This window comes from Mandrillus leucophaeus, unplaced genomic scaffold (assembly GCF_000951045.1).
Source record: "Mandrillus leucophaeus isolate KB7577 unplaced genomic scaffold, Mleu.le_1.0 Scaffold448, whole genome shotgun sequence".
NCBI classification, from domain to species: Eukaryota; Metazoa; Chordata; class Mammalia; order Primates; family Cercopithecidae; genus Mandrillus; species Mandrillus leucophaeus.
Genome location: NW_012104787.1, coordinates 2,483,292 through 2,499,672, shown reverse-complemented (window position 1 = coordinate 2,499,672; position 16,381 = coordinate 2,483,292). Strand labels below are relative to the sequence as shown.

Sequence of the window (16,381 nt, the reverse complement as noted above, 5' to 3'; positions counted from 1 at the left end):
ACTCCTGACCTCAGGTGATCCACCCGCCTTGGTGTCCCAAAGTGCAAGGATTATAGGTGTGAGCTGCCACGCCCAGCCGAATTCCTGGAATTTTAAAGGGATGCGACTGCTAATTGTTAGAACAATGTTGTACCTGAAATACTAGCTTATTAAAAATAAAGTTGCAATGTTACTAGAAGTCCAAACTGGAGGGTGAGGAATGGGGGATGCCGGGGTTAATTCAGGCCATTTGAAGTAAGTAGAATTTCTGTTATCCATAAAATGTAATTTGGGCAATAACCTTTGGAGAGACTGTTGTTTAGGTAAACTCATTTGGTTACTACCAATAAAATGCAGAGATCTGAATTTTATTTGGTGCATTTAACTCCCAAAGACTGTACAACCTCAAGAACCTTGTCTTTTTTTTTTTTTTTTTTTGAGATGATCTTACTCTGTCACCCAGGCTGGAGTGCAGTGGCACAAACATGGCTCATTGCAGCCTCAACCTCTCAGGCTCAAGCAATTCTCACATATCAGCCTCCAGAGTAGCTGGGACTACAGGCATGCGCCACCACACCTGGCTAATTTGTATTTTTTTGTAGAGACAAGGTTTCTCCATGTTGCCCAGGCTGGCTTGAACTCCTGACCTCAAGTGATCCTCCCACCTCAGCCTCCCAAAATGCTAGGATTACAGGCATGAGCCACTGTGCACCCAGCCAAAGAACCATGTGTCTTGAGATATCTGTCCCAGTTCATTTCTTCAGAGTTCCAGAGGAGACAGCTCCAACCAGCCCTTGTAACATCTCCTTCCTTCAAGGTTTGGTCATTAATAGAGAGGGATAAGTAAATGTATTCAAAGATTAAATTATTTAAGCCAACCACTGTAATCTCTTAGGTTCTGCCTCTGAATTGTACTAATTTGGATATTAAAATAACAATGCCACATCTGTCTAAACTAACTAGAGGTCAGCCTTACTTGAAGAAAGCAGTCATTATCTACTGATGTCCCGGTTTAAAAATATATCTCAAAAAAGGGAGCAATAACTCGTCATTACTACCTATTAGCGTTTTTGGTTTTGGTTTTTTTTTGTTTTGGTTTTTTTTTGAGACAGGGTCTGGTTCTGTTGCCCAAGCTGGAGTGCAGTGGTGTGATCTCAACTCACTGCAACCTCCATCTCCTGGGCTCAAGCCATCTTCCCACCTCAGCCTCCCAAGTAGCTGGGACTACAGAAGCGCACTACCACACCCAGCTAATTTTTTTTTTTTTTCTTTTTTTTGGTAGAGATAGGGTTTTGCCATGCTACCCAGGCTGGTCTTGAATTCCTGGGCTTAAGTGATCCACCTACCTTGGCCTTCCAAAGTGCTGGGGTTACAGGTGTGAGCCATCACATCCGGCCCCTACTAGTATGTAGCTTGCAAGAGTTAAAGTTTAATATATGGCAGTTATCCTTTGAGTCATACACTTTTAAAAATCTGGGAGACCAGGTGGCTTCTAAGTAGCAGATCATTTTCAGAGAAACAAAATACTGGTTCGGGAAGACTCATCAAGGGTTGTGATGTGAATGAAGTTACAGGAGAAAGCTAAGATGCTTTGCTCCCTCTTTTCCTTCAACAAAAGTATACTGTGTGCCTAGCACTCCGCCAAATCCTAGGGATGCAGAAATAAGGTATGGTGCAGACTTCAAGGAGCTCAAGATGAGATGTCAGGCAGAGAAAGTGGCAGCCCAGCCCAGTGCTAACTGCTGTGAACCAGCTGTGCAAAGGGTGTGACGGGAACAGAGATCCAGGAAGAGAAGGGTCAGGAGAACTTCTCAGAAGCAGCAATATCTGAGTCTGGAAGACATTAGCCAAGAATAAGAGAAGAGGAGGAAATGCTTACTGCAGAGGAGAGAATACCTTCAGCCCTATAGAAAAATGCACAATTCCTCTGAACCCAGAGTGCACCTAGAGGACTGCAAAGAGATGCGGCAGGAGGAGGGGGCAAGGCCCAGATCCTAAATATGGTGGGGAACAACTATGGTTTCTAAGCCAGGAAGACAAATCAAATCTGCATTTTGGATCTAGTGCTCAGACAGCAGTGTAGAAAATGACCTGGAGAAGCAAAGTGCCACAGGAAGCTAAAGAAAGAAATGAGAGGGAACAGAGAGTCCAGCAATAGAGGGGCATGGGAAGGGAGGGAGAAGATGGTAAGTTCAATCTGGGATATATTGACATTGACATGTTAGAGACTATCCTGTTGAAAGTACATGGAGACAGGTTAATGGATAATTCTAGGCAATAGTCAGTGGTTCACAGTATCACTGAAATGTCACCTCTGATGAAGTATACATCACCATAGAACATGTCGTAGAACACAGGGCTCTAAACAGAGAAATTCTGCAGACAAATGACCTAGATTCTTCTACAAATAAACTGCAAAGAAGAAAAAAAAAGAGAGAACCTATAAAGGTCTTAAAATATAAAGCAATATGGACCTTACTTGAATTCAACTCAAACTTAAACACACACACAAAAAAAACAAAAGAAACCTAAAAAGTGTAACTTAATCAGGCAATGTGAATAATACTAAAAATTAAGAGGCTTAATTCTCCCTGTTGAAAAATAAAGAAAGAGACCTCCCTTCCTCCCTTTTATTTCATAATTTCTCTATGCTTTTCAAACTTATGTGAATCTTCACAATGACTAAATAGGCCTCTCACAAGTCTCACAATGCAGGAATGTTTCTTCAAGGACCCAGGGAGCCATGTCCTGGAGATGCACACATTTAGGGAGATAGTGCCTCAACCTCTCAGTTCCTACAGAAGGGTAAGAGCCTAACTCCCATGGGTACAGATGGTGAGCACCTTGCTCCAATTTGCAAAACCACCTCCTGTGTTAAGATATGAGAAGTCTGTTTCCCTTCTGAGTGGCCATAATAAAGTTAGGATACACTGTGTGTGATAAAAGATGCTGTCCAGTCCATGAAACAAGATATCTGATTTACTCTAAAATGGTCTGGAGGTGGTGTAAAAAACATTGCCTCGTATTGGTGATGATGCTGGCTGATGGATATATCAAGTCAGTTATGTTACCATCTCTACTTTCATTATGTTTGAACACTTCCATAACAAAAAGTTAAAAAGATGAGCTACATGGAAGACATCTGTATACAGGTTTGCAGTTAGGAGGAAAAATAAGTATTAGAGATAAGGTTTTTGCTGGGCATAGTGGCTCATGCCTGTAATCCCAACACTTTGGGAGGCTGAGGCGGGAAGATTGCTTGCATCCAGGAGTTTGAGGCCAACCTGAGGCAACACAGTGAGACCTCATCTCTAAAACAAAAAGAAAAAAAGAAACAAAATTAGCTAGGCATGGAGGCACAAGCCTATGGTCCAAGCTACCTGGGACACTGAGGTGGGAGAATTACTTGAGCCCACAAGGTAGAGGCTGCAGTGAGCCAAGATGACACCACTGCATTCTGGCCTGGATGACAGAGCAAGACCCTGTCTCAAAAAATTTAAAAAAAAAACAGAGCTTTGGGTGGCATCAGCATACAGGTGACAGTAAAGCCATGGAAGCAAATTGCCAACCAAGACAGGATAAAGCAGGAGAATCAAGGACAGAATCCTGAGAACACCAACATGTAAGGAGTAGGTAGAAAAAGAGGATGTAGGCCAGATGCAGTGGCTCACACCTGTAATCCCAACGCTTTGGAAGGACCGAGGCAGGAGGATCACATGAGGTCAGGAGTTCAACACCAGCCTGGACAACATAGTGAGACCCTGTCTCTAAAAAAAAGTAAGTTGGCTGGTGTGGTGGCATGTGCCTGTAGTTCCAGCTACTTGGGAGGCTAAAGTGGGAGGATCGCTTGAGCCTGGGAGGTCGAGGCTGTAGTGAGCTGAGATTGTACCACTGTACTCCAGCGTGGGTGACAGAGTGAGACCCTGTCTCAAAAAAAAAAAAAAAAAGAAAGGATTTACTAGAGGAATTTGAAAAGTTGAAGCCAAGAGAGAATAGTGTTGGTTTCAATAAAGAAAGCAAGATTAGTGGTGTAAATAAAGTGAATATTATACTGTTCATCTTATTAGGAAGTAGGTCAGATACTGCAGCAATACTAGGTTTACTGCAATGATGGCCTACGAAGCCACATTATAACAAGCTGAAATGTGAAAGGGCAATGAGAAAGCCAGGAAGTCGGCTCTGAAGAAAAACAAAATAACTAGACAACAGCTAGAGGGCTACCTAAGGTCAAGGGGGATGGTGGAGGGTAAGGGTTGCACAATTAATTACCAAAAGGACAGGTTAGGAGAGAAGAGGCATGACACGAGGTGAGAGGAGGGATAATGCTGGAGCAGGGACTGTCGGAGGGGAGGGGGTCTAGAGTATAGGTAGAGGCACTGCCGAGTGTTAGTTACCCAAAATTCATTCTTCCCTTTTTCCACAGAGAAAAGGCTTTTAGCTGGGAGCATAACCTCTTAGAATAGACTACATTCTACATGCTACATGGGGCGGGTGCAGAGGCTCACACTTGAGGCTGAGGAAGGTAGATCACAAGGTCAGGAGTTCAAGACCAGACCAGCCTGGCCAAGATAGTGAAACCCCATCTCTACTGAAAATACAAAAAATTAGCTGGGCGCAGTGGCAGCTGCCTGTAATCTCAGCTACTATGGAGGCTGAGGCAGAGAATTGCTTGAACCTGGGAGGTGGAGGTTGCAGTGAGCCGAGATCATGCCACTGCACTCCAGCCTGGGTGACAGAGTGAGACTCCGTCTAAAATAAATAAATCAATAAATAAACAAACAAATGAACAAACTACATTTACTAACCTCACTTGTAACTGGATGTGGTCATGTGAACTAGTTCTGGACAATAAGATAAGCAGAAGTATCCCGCAGCAACTTCTTGGGAGGGGAAGAGAACTGCTGTTGCCCCTTTCTTTGTTCATTCTTCCATCCTGCTGCTGAGGCTACAGCCATCTGGCACCATTAGGCAGAGGCCTTGCCAGTAGCACCAGATAAGAATCTAGGTCTGAACTTAAAGGAACAGAACCGCAAAACCAGCTCTGGACTACTTTCCAAACTGTTTGAGAGTCAAATGAACTATTTTTCTTTCCACTGTTACTTTCGAGCCCTTACCATGGGCACTCTTATCTATGGTATCCATTTCAATGGCAAAAACTGCAATTATTTTTGCATCAGCCTAAGACAGGAACTAGACTCTCATCCTCTAAAGAGGGTGTTAAAAAAGGTTCTGTCAATACAACTGATTTGGGGGATGACAGGGAGAAAGCTGAGAGAGTCCCTACCCAAGTTAGAAAAGCATGAGCTTGAGGATCATGAGATGGCTGTGGTGGGAAATGAGGGAAGGAAGACCCTGAGAATGAGGGCTCTTCAGAAGCTGGAGGTGAAGATCATACATTTAGGATGATTTTTTAAAGATTTTTGAAACTATTTATATTTTTGTTTTTCAGATGATCACTTTTAAGTGGACTTTCTGTAACAATGTATAACTCAAAAATTTGCCAAGTATCTATCTGATCCACACAAAGCCTTAGAAAGGTTTTCTGTGTAGTCTTCGTTATAACGCAAGTCTTTGCGAATGTTTCACTTTTACTGTAGGATCTTGAATACATTTCACAATAATGAAGCTATAAAGTTTTTATGCAGTGCATTCATTATAAACTATAAATAACATTTCTATTAAAAAGAAAGCTGGATAGTTCAGTTTCTTTCTTTGTAATAAGAGCCAAGAAGACTGAGAAGTTGATTGGACAATCCAAAATTCGGGTTGCATATGGCAAGAAATGAGGTTCTTAACTCCTTCTCAAGTCTACTACTGACCTTGGGCAAGTTTCTGAACCTCCTCAGGTCATACTTTGTTTTTTGTTTTTTTTTCTCTCTTTTTGACACCAGAGTACAGTGGTGCCATCTTGGCTCACTGCAACCTCTGCCTCTTGGATTCAAGCAATTCTCCTGCCTCAGCCTCCAGAGTAGCTGGGATTACAGGCGCCCGCCACCATGCCCAGTTAATTTTTGTATTTTTAGTAGACACAGGGTTTCACCATGTTGGCCAGGTTGGTCTCGAGCTCCTGACCTCAGGTGATCCACCCGCCTCGGCCTCCCTAAGTGCTGGGATTACAGGCCTTATGAGTCACCACGCCCTGCCCCCATAGTTTCCTTTTTTTAAAAAAATTATCAGCATTTATTTACAGATCAAAACAATGCGCTGAATAACAAATTGAAGAGTTTTCAGATATACTGTATTATGTTCATATACAGCATTATGTTCCTAAGAAGCCAGAACTTCAAGTGACCTTCCTCGTTCTTAATATACATTCTATATTTAAATGTTTCTTCTTAAATTGTGATAATATACCTAAAATTAAGTTTAGTAGCATTAAGTACCATTCATATCATTGTGTAACTAACCATCACTACCATCATCCATCTCCAGAACTCATCTTGCAAAACAAACTCTGTACCCATTAAGCAATGATTAACTCCCCACTTCCTTCTCCCACCAAGTCCTAGTAACTGCTATTCCACTTTGTTTTTATAAATTGGACTTCTCTAAAAACTTCATATAAATGGAATCATGCTGTATTTGTTCTTTTGTACCTGGCTTATTTCACTTAGTATAATGTCCTCAAAGTTCACCCATATTGCAGCGTATGTCAGGTTTCTTTGTTTTGTTTCTTAAACAGAGATGAGGCTTTATTCTGTTGTCCATGCTGCTGGACTGGAATGCAGTGGTATGATCACAGCTCACTGCAGCCTCAACCTCCTGGGCTCAAGCAATATTCCTGCCTCAGCCTCCAGAGTAGCTAGGACTACATGCATGCACCAGCACACCTGGCTTTTTGTGTGTGTGTGTGTGTGTGGAGATGGGGTCTCGCTAAGTTGCCCAGGCTGGTCTCAAACTCCTGGACTCAAGCAATCGTCCCGCTTCAGCCTCCCAAAGTGCTGAGATTACAGGCGTAAGCCACCCCACCCAGCCCTGCTTTTTAAAGACTGAATAATAGTCCATTATATGTATGTACCATATTTTGTTTCTCCATTCATCCATCAATGAACATTTGGGTTACTTCCACCTTTCGGCTATTGTTAATACTGCTGTGAACATGGGTATGCAACTACTTCAAGATGCTGCTTTCAATCCTTTTGGGTACATACCCAGAAGTGGAATTGCTAAATCATATAGTAATTCTATTTTTAATTTTTAGAGGAGTTGCCATACTGTTTTTCATAGCAGCCCCATTTTATGTTCCTACCAATAGTGTACAAGAGTTTCAATTTCTCCACATCTTCATCAACACTTCTTATTTTCTGTTTTGACAGTAGCCATCCTAATGGCTGAGGTGGTCAAAATTTGCTTTTTACAAATTTTGAAAATGGGATAATAGCAAATGCCTAGCACAGTGTCTAGAAGATGGTAAATGTTAAGTATCAAAAACTTTTGATAAGAGGTATTAAGTTAAATAAAAGGTATTAAGTTAAAATCTTTTCTGTCATAAATGGGAAATATATGACTACATTGAAATTTGCCAAATCCCAATAGTGTCTATTATAGATTTCCCTCTATGCAGGCACATCACTGAGTTTTCACTAAGGCATTAGCAAATTACTGATTATGTATTCACCTCCTGAAAGGAATCTGCAGCCAAGCACAGTGGTGCACATCTGTAATCCCAGCTACCCAGAAAGCTGAGACAGGAGGCTTGCTTGAGCCCAGAAGTTTGAGGCAGTAGTGTACTATGATTTTGTCTGGGAATAGCCCCCGCACTCCAGCCTGGGCAACATAGTGAGACCTATCTATAAAATAAAAGAATCTGCAATATAAAGGAGGCCCAGAAAATGAAAAGCTTGAACCCAAAGAAACAGGTCACTATTAGTGACATTCCATGTGGGATTGGAGTGGGCCCTAAAGTGATGCCACTTATCAGCTCATGCCTCAGCTCCTATTCTGCTACAGGTGGCCCATCCCCCAAGGGGACTGTGGCACAGATGAGGTCCAAAGCAGGTTTGGTCTTTGCTAGATCTCTAAAGGAAATATAAAGCCAATTTGCTAGACATTTACTTTTCCAAATACATATCAGAATGACTTTAGAAATCGAAGAACCCAGCACTTTACTAACCTTAAACAAACAAGCTCATTCCAGTAATTTAGCTTCCAGTCACATATGCAGACCCTAGGCAAAGACTTTTTTGCGGGGAGTGGGACAGATGCTGTACTTTCATTTCTTCCTTGCTGTGGAAATAGACTCTTAAAAAATGTAGAGATGGGGTCTTGCTACATTGTCCAGGCTGATCTTAAACTCCTGGTCTCAAGTAATCTTCCCACCTTGGCCTCCCTAAGTGCTGGACTGACAGGCATGAGCTACTATGCCTTGATCATTGTTTAATAGAAGAGTGTGAATGGCGGAGGCAGAAGGTTTGGTGGATCATACAGCCCTACACTCTCTTCAGAAACATCACTGATATTTGCTGTTGAGTCAACCTAGCAACCAATTCTTGTCCCAAAGATATAACACGGTTCAAAAGGCACCTCAGAGACGCCATTTTCATCTCTTTTCAATGCCCAAAACTAAAGCTTAAAAATATCCATATCTATCAACAGACATGATTTGTAGTGTGTCTTTATTGTATATTTCATAAAACATAAACACATAAAACTTACGTAACGGATAGTTGTAAACACCCTGTAGTTACTACCCAAGTCACAAAATAGATCAATATTAGCAATTCAGAAGTTTCATATATATATATCTCCTTACTGATCACAATTGCCTAGTTTTTTAATTATTGAGATATAATTCACATACCATAAAATTCATCCCTTTAGAATTTATAATTCAGTGCTTTCTAATATATTCAAGAAGTTGTGCAGCCATCGACACTATGTAATTCCACAACAGTTCCATCACCCTTCAAAAAGAAACCCATGCCCTTTAGCAGTCATTCCCAGCTCCTGGGAACCACTAATCTCCTTTCTGTCTCTATGGCTTTGCCTATTCTAGACAGTTCATATAAATGGAATCATATAATATGTGGCCCTCTGTGTCTGCCTTCTTTCACTTAGCATGTTTTCTAGGTTCATCCATGTTGTAGCATAAATTAGTACTTCATTCCATTTATGGCTGAATAATACTCCATTGTATGGATATGTCAAATTTTCCTCACCTATTCAATTAATGTACATTTGAGTTTCCACATGTTGACCATTATGAATAATGCTATAAATATTTGTATATAAGTTTTTGTGTGGCCAGGTGCAATGGCTCATGCCTATAATCCCAGCACTTTGGGAGGCTGAGGCAGGTGGATCACTTGAGGCTAGGAGTTTGAGACCAACCTGGCCAATATGGCAAATTTAAAAACACAAAAGTTAGCTGGGCATGGTGGCGCTCACCTGTGGTCCCAGGTACTCAGAAGGCTGAGGCCGAGATTGCACCACTGCACTCCAGCCTGGGTGAAAGGGCGAGAATTTGTCTTAAAAGAAGAGTTTGTGTGAATATGTGTTTTGAATTCTGTTAGGTATATACATAGGAATGGAATTGCTTGAGGATACAGTAACTATACATTTAACTTTGAGGGTCTGCCAAACTGTTTTCCAAAGTGGCTGCACAGTTTTACATTCACACCAGTAGTGTATGACAGGTCCAATCTTTTTACACCCTCACCAATACTTGGTATTGTCTGTCTTTTTTATCATAGCCATCCTAGTGGGTGTGAAATGTTATTTCCTTGTAGCTCCCACCCCCGCCCCCTCCGAGACAGAGTCTCACTCTGTTGCCCAGGCTGGAATGCAGTGGTACGATCTCTGCTCACTGCAACCTCCACCTCCTGGGTTCAAGTGATTCTCTCGCCTCAGCCTCCTGAGTAGCTGGGACTACAGGCGTGTGCCACCACATCCGGCTAATTTTTGTATTTTTTAGTAGAGATGGAGTTTCACCATGTTGATCAGGCTGGTCTCGAACTCCTGACCTCAAATGATCTGCCCACCTCAGCCTCCCAAAGTACTCGGATTACAGGTGTGAGCTGCCACGCCCGGCCATTGTAGTTTTTAATTTGCATTTCTGTAATGACTAATGTGTTTATTGCCCATTTGTATAAATTATTTGGAGAAGTGGCTAATTAAATCTATTGCTAATTTTTAAATTGGGTTGTCTTTTTACAGTTGTTATTTTATTTATGTTTGCTGAACACTACAATCCTACCAGGTATACAATTTGCAAATATTTTGCCCATTCTATGGGCAGTCTTTTTACCTTCTTTTCTTTTGTTTTCCATTACATTGATGAAGTCTTTCTACTTTCTTGATAGTGCTCTTTGAAACATAGATATATTTAATTTAGGTAAGTCCAATTTAATTTTTGTCATTTGTGATTTTGGTAGGATATCTAAGAAACCAACACCTGACCCAAGGTCACAAAAATCCAGTCCTATGTTCTCTAACAGTTATATGGTTTCAGCATTACATTTAGGACTTTGGTCCATTTTGAGTTAATTTTCATATATGGTGTGAGATAGGGATTTTTTTTTTTTTTTTTTTTTTTTTTTTTTTTTTTTTTTTTTTTTTTTTTAGTATGTGGATATCCAGTTATCCCAGCACCATTTACTGAAGACTATTCTTTCCTTACTGATTTGTGTTGGTCAAATAAAGACAACCTTGTGAGTGGACAATTTTAGGAAACCACCAGACCAGTCAAATGGCAATTTTCTGGGGATGGTCTATGAGGAGTATTAACTCTGTTCTCCCTTTTCCAGTAACTGCCAGCCTCCTGGTTTCACTGTGATTGCAGGCTATTGGTTGTCCAGGCTACAGCTGATCTGGGAAAAGGCAGCATGGAAACAGGGCAAGTTAAAATGCCACAAATCTTAACGTTCTTACGGAGATTCAACATTTTTCCTGAATAAATGCTCCCCAGATTGCTGCAAGCCTTTGGTTAATTTCCAGAGTTCTGAAAAAGCTGATTCTGATCATTTTTGCCAGTGTTCTTGATATAATTTGGCTCTGTGTTCCCACCCAAATCTCATGTTGAATTGTAATCCCCAATGTTGGAGGTCTGGCCTGGTGGGAGGTGATTGGATCATGGGGGTTGTTTCTAATGGTTTAGCACCATCTCCCTAGTACTGTCTCATGATAGAGTTCTCATGAGATCCGGTTAAAAGTGTGTAGCACCTCCCTCTTCGCTCTCTTCCTCCTGGTCCCGCCATATAAGACGTGCTTGCTTCCCCCTTCACCTTCCGCCATGATTATATTCTCCTAGGGCCTCCCCAGAAAAGAAGTCTGTACAGCCTGCAGAACCATGAGTCAATTAAACCTCTTTTCTTTTTAAATTACCCAGTCTCAGGTGTGTCTTTACAGCAGTACAAGAACAGACTAATACAGTTGTCATTCCTTTTATGGAGGCCCTACACCACCATTTTCAATGGTGTCATTATACAGTATTTTAAAACAACACAGATTTCCCATTAAAATGCAAATTTCTCACTTTTCTTGAAAAACTGGAGAAAAGAGTACAAGGCCTACGCCTTCTCACATGGTAACAGGTGGCTAGAGTTCACAAATTACCATGGTTCTCAGAGCTAACCAAAATCAGGTGCAGATATACTGCTCCTCAGCCTTGCCAGAACAATGCCTTTTCATTTCTCTTCAGGCCCTCTTAAGCCCAGGAGTTCGGGACCAGTCTGGGCAACATAGTGAGACCCTGGCTCTATGAAAGAAAAAAAAATTATCCAGGCATACTCGCATGTGTCTATAGTCCCAGCTACTCAAGAGGCTAAAGTGGAAGGATCGCTTGAGTCCAGGAGGTTGAGACTGCAGTAGGCTGTGACTATGCCACTGCAGTCCAGCCTGAGTGACAGAGTGAGACCCTCTCTCAAAGAAAAATAAAAGATGGCTGGGAGCAGTGGCTCACTCCTGTAATCCCAGCACTTTGGGAAGCCTATATGGGCGGATCACCTGAGGTCAGGAATTAGAGACCAGCCTGGCCAACATGGTGAAACCCCGACTCTACTAAAAATACAAAATTTAGCCGGGCACAGTGGCACACACCTGTAATCCCAGCTACTCGTTGAGGTTGAGGTTGAGGCAGGAGAATTGCTTGAACCCGGGAGGCAGAGGTTGCAGTGAGCCAAGATCGCACCACTGCACTCCAGCCTGGTGACACAGCGAGACTCCGTCTCAAAAAAAAAAAAAAAAGGAAAGGTTACCTGAGAGAACCATTGAGTGTCCTTAGTAAGCCCAAGGAAATAAAACAAGCCCAGGCACTAAGTCAAATACATTCATTTGAGAGAAAACAGGAAGTTTAACTCATGCTATGTTAACACTGGCAGCCTGTGACATCAGAGCAAAGGCAAGGAACAAAGGGATTGTGAAAGTTACCTTTCCATGAGTCTCTCCTTCGAAATTTGACCCATGCTGTTTATTTGAAAGTGCTCAAAACACTCAAGTTATTTTGGTACTGTTTAGGAATAGAGCAATTGAAATGTCTCTTGGTACTTTTCTCCAACATATTCCAGGAGATTAGCCAAAGCCACATGCTAGAAATCTGCTGAGAGCCACAGTTTTATTTAATAGGCTATGAGATTCTATTTCAGACTGCTGGTGATACTGAGCTACCAATCAGCTACACAGTAAGGATATAATTGTACAATTAAATATATCTGAGAAAAAAGTCAAAGGGAAAGCCACATAAACTGAAACTTCACCACTATTTTAGGTTGGAGTTTAGAGAGGAAGCAGTAGGGGAGTAGTAGTTGCAGGAGAATGGCTTCCCCTGCACTGGAGTGGAAAAATACCAAGAGCTGTGACAGGAAAGGAAGTCTACAAAGCATGAGTAAGAGAAGCTGCTACAAATGTGCCCTTCCCCCTCATTCAGCAGCCTCAGCTGATTATTATAGAGGTCTCCTCCAGAAGAGACTGAAACCGCTTCTTGTCAGGAGTCTCTTGTGGCAGAACCTACAGATGGTAGAGCAATTGGAGCAATGCTTGGCCAAGTTCAGATGGACTGCAGAGATGTCTCCAGGATTTAAAAATAGTGATAACCAGAGATTGTCGTCTTCAGTGTAAAATTATTCTTTTAAAAAGGCAATGTGTACAAGCTATTTTAAGAGACAGTATGCTCATTTATAGGCAGGAATAAAAACCTCCTTCCATTAGGTAACTTGCGACACATTAAAAGAAGACTAAATCTTAGTAGTTTGTCTTTAATCTTCGGTGGTGAACTTGGAGAGTTATTAAAATGACTAAGAGATGCCTTAGTAAAGAAGAAACTGCAATTGTTTAATAAAGAAATAAGGTCTGAGTATTGAATCCAAGTCACCATATCCATATGTAGGTGGAGGTAAATGAAGGACACCTGAACTCAAGGTGGTTTCAGTGACTTCATTATTCCTGTCTTTTGGAAGGAGATGACTTCACTTGGACTGGACTTATGACCAGCAGATAAGATTTCAGAGCAACAGTGGGGAGTTAACTTAGATTCTGTGTTATTATTTCCATAATCTCCGTGCTGCCTCACATTTTGCTCTTATGTCACCGGAAAAGATATGTGAATGATCCAAACATAAACAGAGCAAATGGCCTTGAATGGAGGCTAGAAACATTTAGATTGGATATAAAGAAGAACCTTCCTGCCATAAATGTATTTATTTATTTGAGATGGAGTCTCACTCTGTTGCCCAGGCTAGAGTGCAGTGGCACAATTTTGGCTCACTGCAACCTTTGCCTCCCAGGTTCAAGCAATTCTTCTGTCTCAGGCTCCTGAGTAGCTGGGACTACAGGTGCATGCTACTATGCCTAATTTTTGTATTTTTAGTAGAGAAGGGATTTCACCATATTGGTCAGGCTGGTCTCGAACTCCTGACCTCAGGTGATCCACCCACCTCAGCCTCCCAAAGTGCTGGGATTACAGGCATGAACTACCGTGCCCTGCTTATAAAGGTATTCAAATTTGGTGCTGTTACTAAAAGAAGGGTTCTCCCTTACTATAGAAATGGCATTTATAGCTGGGCACAGTGGCTCACACCTATAATCCCAGCACTTTGGGAAGCTGAGGTGGGCGGATCACCTGAGATCAGGAGTTCAAGACCAGCCTGACCAACATCGTGAAACCCCATGTCTACTAAAAATACAAAAATTAGCCAGGTGTAGTGGCACACACCTGTAATTCCAGCTACTTGGGAGAAGAATCGCTTGAACCCAGAAGGTGGAGGTTGCAGTGAGCCAAGATTGCACCATTGCACTCCAGCCTAGGTGATGGAACAAGACTCCATGTCAAAAAAAAAAGACAAAAAAGAACTCGGAAAACACAGATCTAAGCCTATTAGTTCTATAAGATCAATGAGTCTATAAGACCTATATTACTGCTTCCAGTAATAAAGATATTAACCCTAGAGAGGAAATAATTTGAAGACAGGAAACTGGTGAGACTGACAAATCATAAGCATCTCAAGATTGAGTTAGGAAAATGGAATTTTAAGGGGAAAGGTTGACTATGCAGTTGAAGCTGGAGTTAGTGTTCTTAGCATCACTTGCATTCACTGGCAGCTGTTCAGACCTTGCCTCACTCTACCACCTTGCCTTTCACACACTCTTTATTGCACGAGGACTTTCCCTGATGACTCCTTGATAGATCTTAAGCTGTAGATGGAATCCAAAGGAGGATGCCGGATGTGGCAGACTGTTCCCAAACACAAAGCTGTGTGGTTCCTGGATGTCAGAGAAAAAGATTCTGAAATACTCTATTACTAGTCCTGCACTGATATCTAAAAATCTAACCACTTACCCAGACTGGAGAGCCTTTTCATCAAGCCAGCTTCTCTTATGGCAGCGGGACCATGCTCCACTCCTTTTCTTTTCTGTCAATCACAAAAATTACAGTTAGAGAAGATGACTGAAAAAACCACTTTGGTACACTTAGTTCCCAGCAGGTTCCTCTGAAAACCTGTGACAGCATCAGCCCTTCCATCTTTGACTGTCCTTCTAACTCCATTGTTGGAATCACATCAGCTGCCCAAGCCAAGACGGGAGAGGCTGAGCCGGGTTAGGATCCGGGAACTAGGCGTGTGTGGGGCTGGCTGGGGCCAGAGACCGGGCTTCTAGAAGACTGAGCGCTCCCGACTGCAGGTTTCCTTCATTGAAGAGAACAAAACAGCTCCTCCCGGCCTCCCGCGCTGGAGAGGCCAGCTCCAATTTCCCTCCCAGTTAAATAAAGCTCATTCTGAGTGAATGGATCCAGAAGACTTAAATCCTCGGTCGCTCCCTTTAACCTCCTCCATCGATTCTCCACTGGGGATTCTGGCCAGTTTCGCCTCCTCCAGCCCCTCCAAGGAATCCTCCCCCTCATTCTCTCCCCTCCATCACCCCAAGCTGCATCCATCGTTTTCTCGGTCTTTCTGGGGAGGCCGCAGAAACTCGCCCTCATCCCAAACAGGGTGGCCTCCACCCCTCCCTCCCTCTCCATCCTCTGTCGGGGAAAGTCCCACACGCTCCCACGGTGCCCAATCGCGGGAACCCGCCAGCTCTTCCCCTCGCCTTTTCTCCCCATCCTCTCCTCGCCTCCCGGTCCCCGCATCCCACCGCCGCCTTCTCCAGGTTCTGGGGGGCGGAGGATCCTGCCCGGCGGTGCCAGGTGCCAGTTCTCACCTGCCCTTGTGAGAACGGGGCTCCTATCACAGCCACAGAGTGGACGGATTTCTTCAGGATGGAATGCACTCGCTTCTGGAGGAGACGCGAGAGGCTGCCCCTTAGGGACATGATCCGTGGCACTGAGAATCTCCAAGGCAGAGGCTCAGGGCGGCTGGAAGCCGGGAGTGAGCACCACCGCCGGTCGCTGCGCCTACCTACTCGCTCCAGCCTCCGCCCCGCCCCGTGACGTCACCGCCACATTGTCCCCGCCCCGACCCCGCCGCCCGCGCCTCCAACCAGCCCCCGGCACACCTTCGCAGGCCCCGCCCACCGCTCTGCAGGGCTGGGACATGCCTTCGATGACGTCACCCCACGCTGGCCTGGGCTCTCCGGCCAGGGACATGCCCCTGCCTCTGACGCCAGAAGGCCAATATCCAGGTCTGGCCAGTAAGAGCGGTGACCAACAGGTGTGTCCCTTCGCGGGAGGCAGCCGGCCCCTGCCAGGTTCCTGAACTTGGCGGAACGCAGGAATCAACACGAATCTTCACGCCCGGCTGATGCTGACTCTACCGATGGGCTGGCTGGGTCGGGCCTGGTCTGACCAGACCCCACGTGAGTGCCCTGCCTAGTCAAAACCAGCATCCATCTTCGTTCTGTCTCAAAGCTCAACGCCCACGAAACACTTAGACTTTGGGCATCAGTGAAATTTAGATTCGGAGATATAATATAGATGAGAGCTCTCTGAGCCGGGCACGTTTATAAAGAGCCGTCTACCTTAGGTATTTTGAAT

General features: G+C 43.4%; 1 protein-coding gene across 1 annotated transcript in view; it reads right to left on the bottom strand.

The window, feature by feature from the left end:
• Nucleotides 1-16,164, bottom strand: part of ARG2 (arginase 2) — a 47,019-nt gene extending 30,855 nt beyond the window's left edge. The window contains exons 1-2 of the mRNA XM_011994227.1: nt 15,610-16,164; nt 14,750-14,822 (exon numbers count right to left, since the gene is read on the bottom strand). Coding sequence (XP_011849617.1) covers nt 14,750-14,822; nt 15,610-15,720 — 184 coding nt within the window. The 5' untranslated portion in view covers nt 15,721-16,164. The remainder of the gene's footprint in view (nt 1-14,749; nt 14,823-15,609) is intronic.
• Nucleotides 16,165-16,381: the final 217 nt, after the last annotated feature.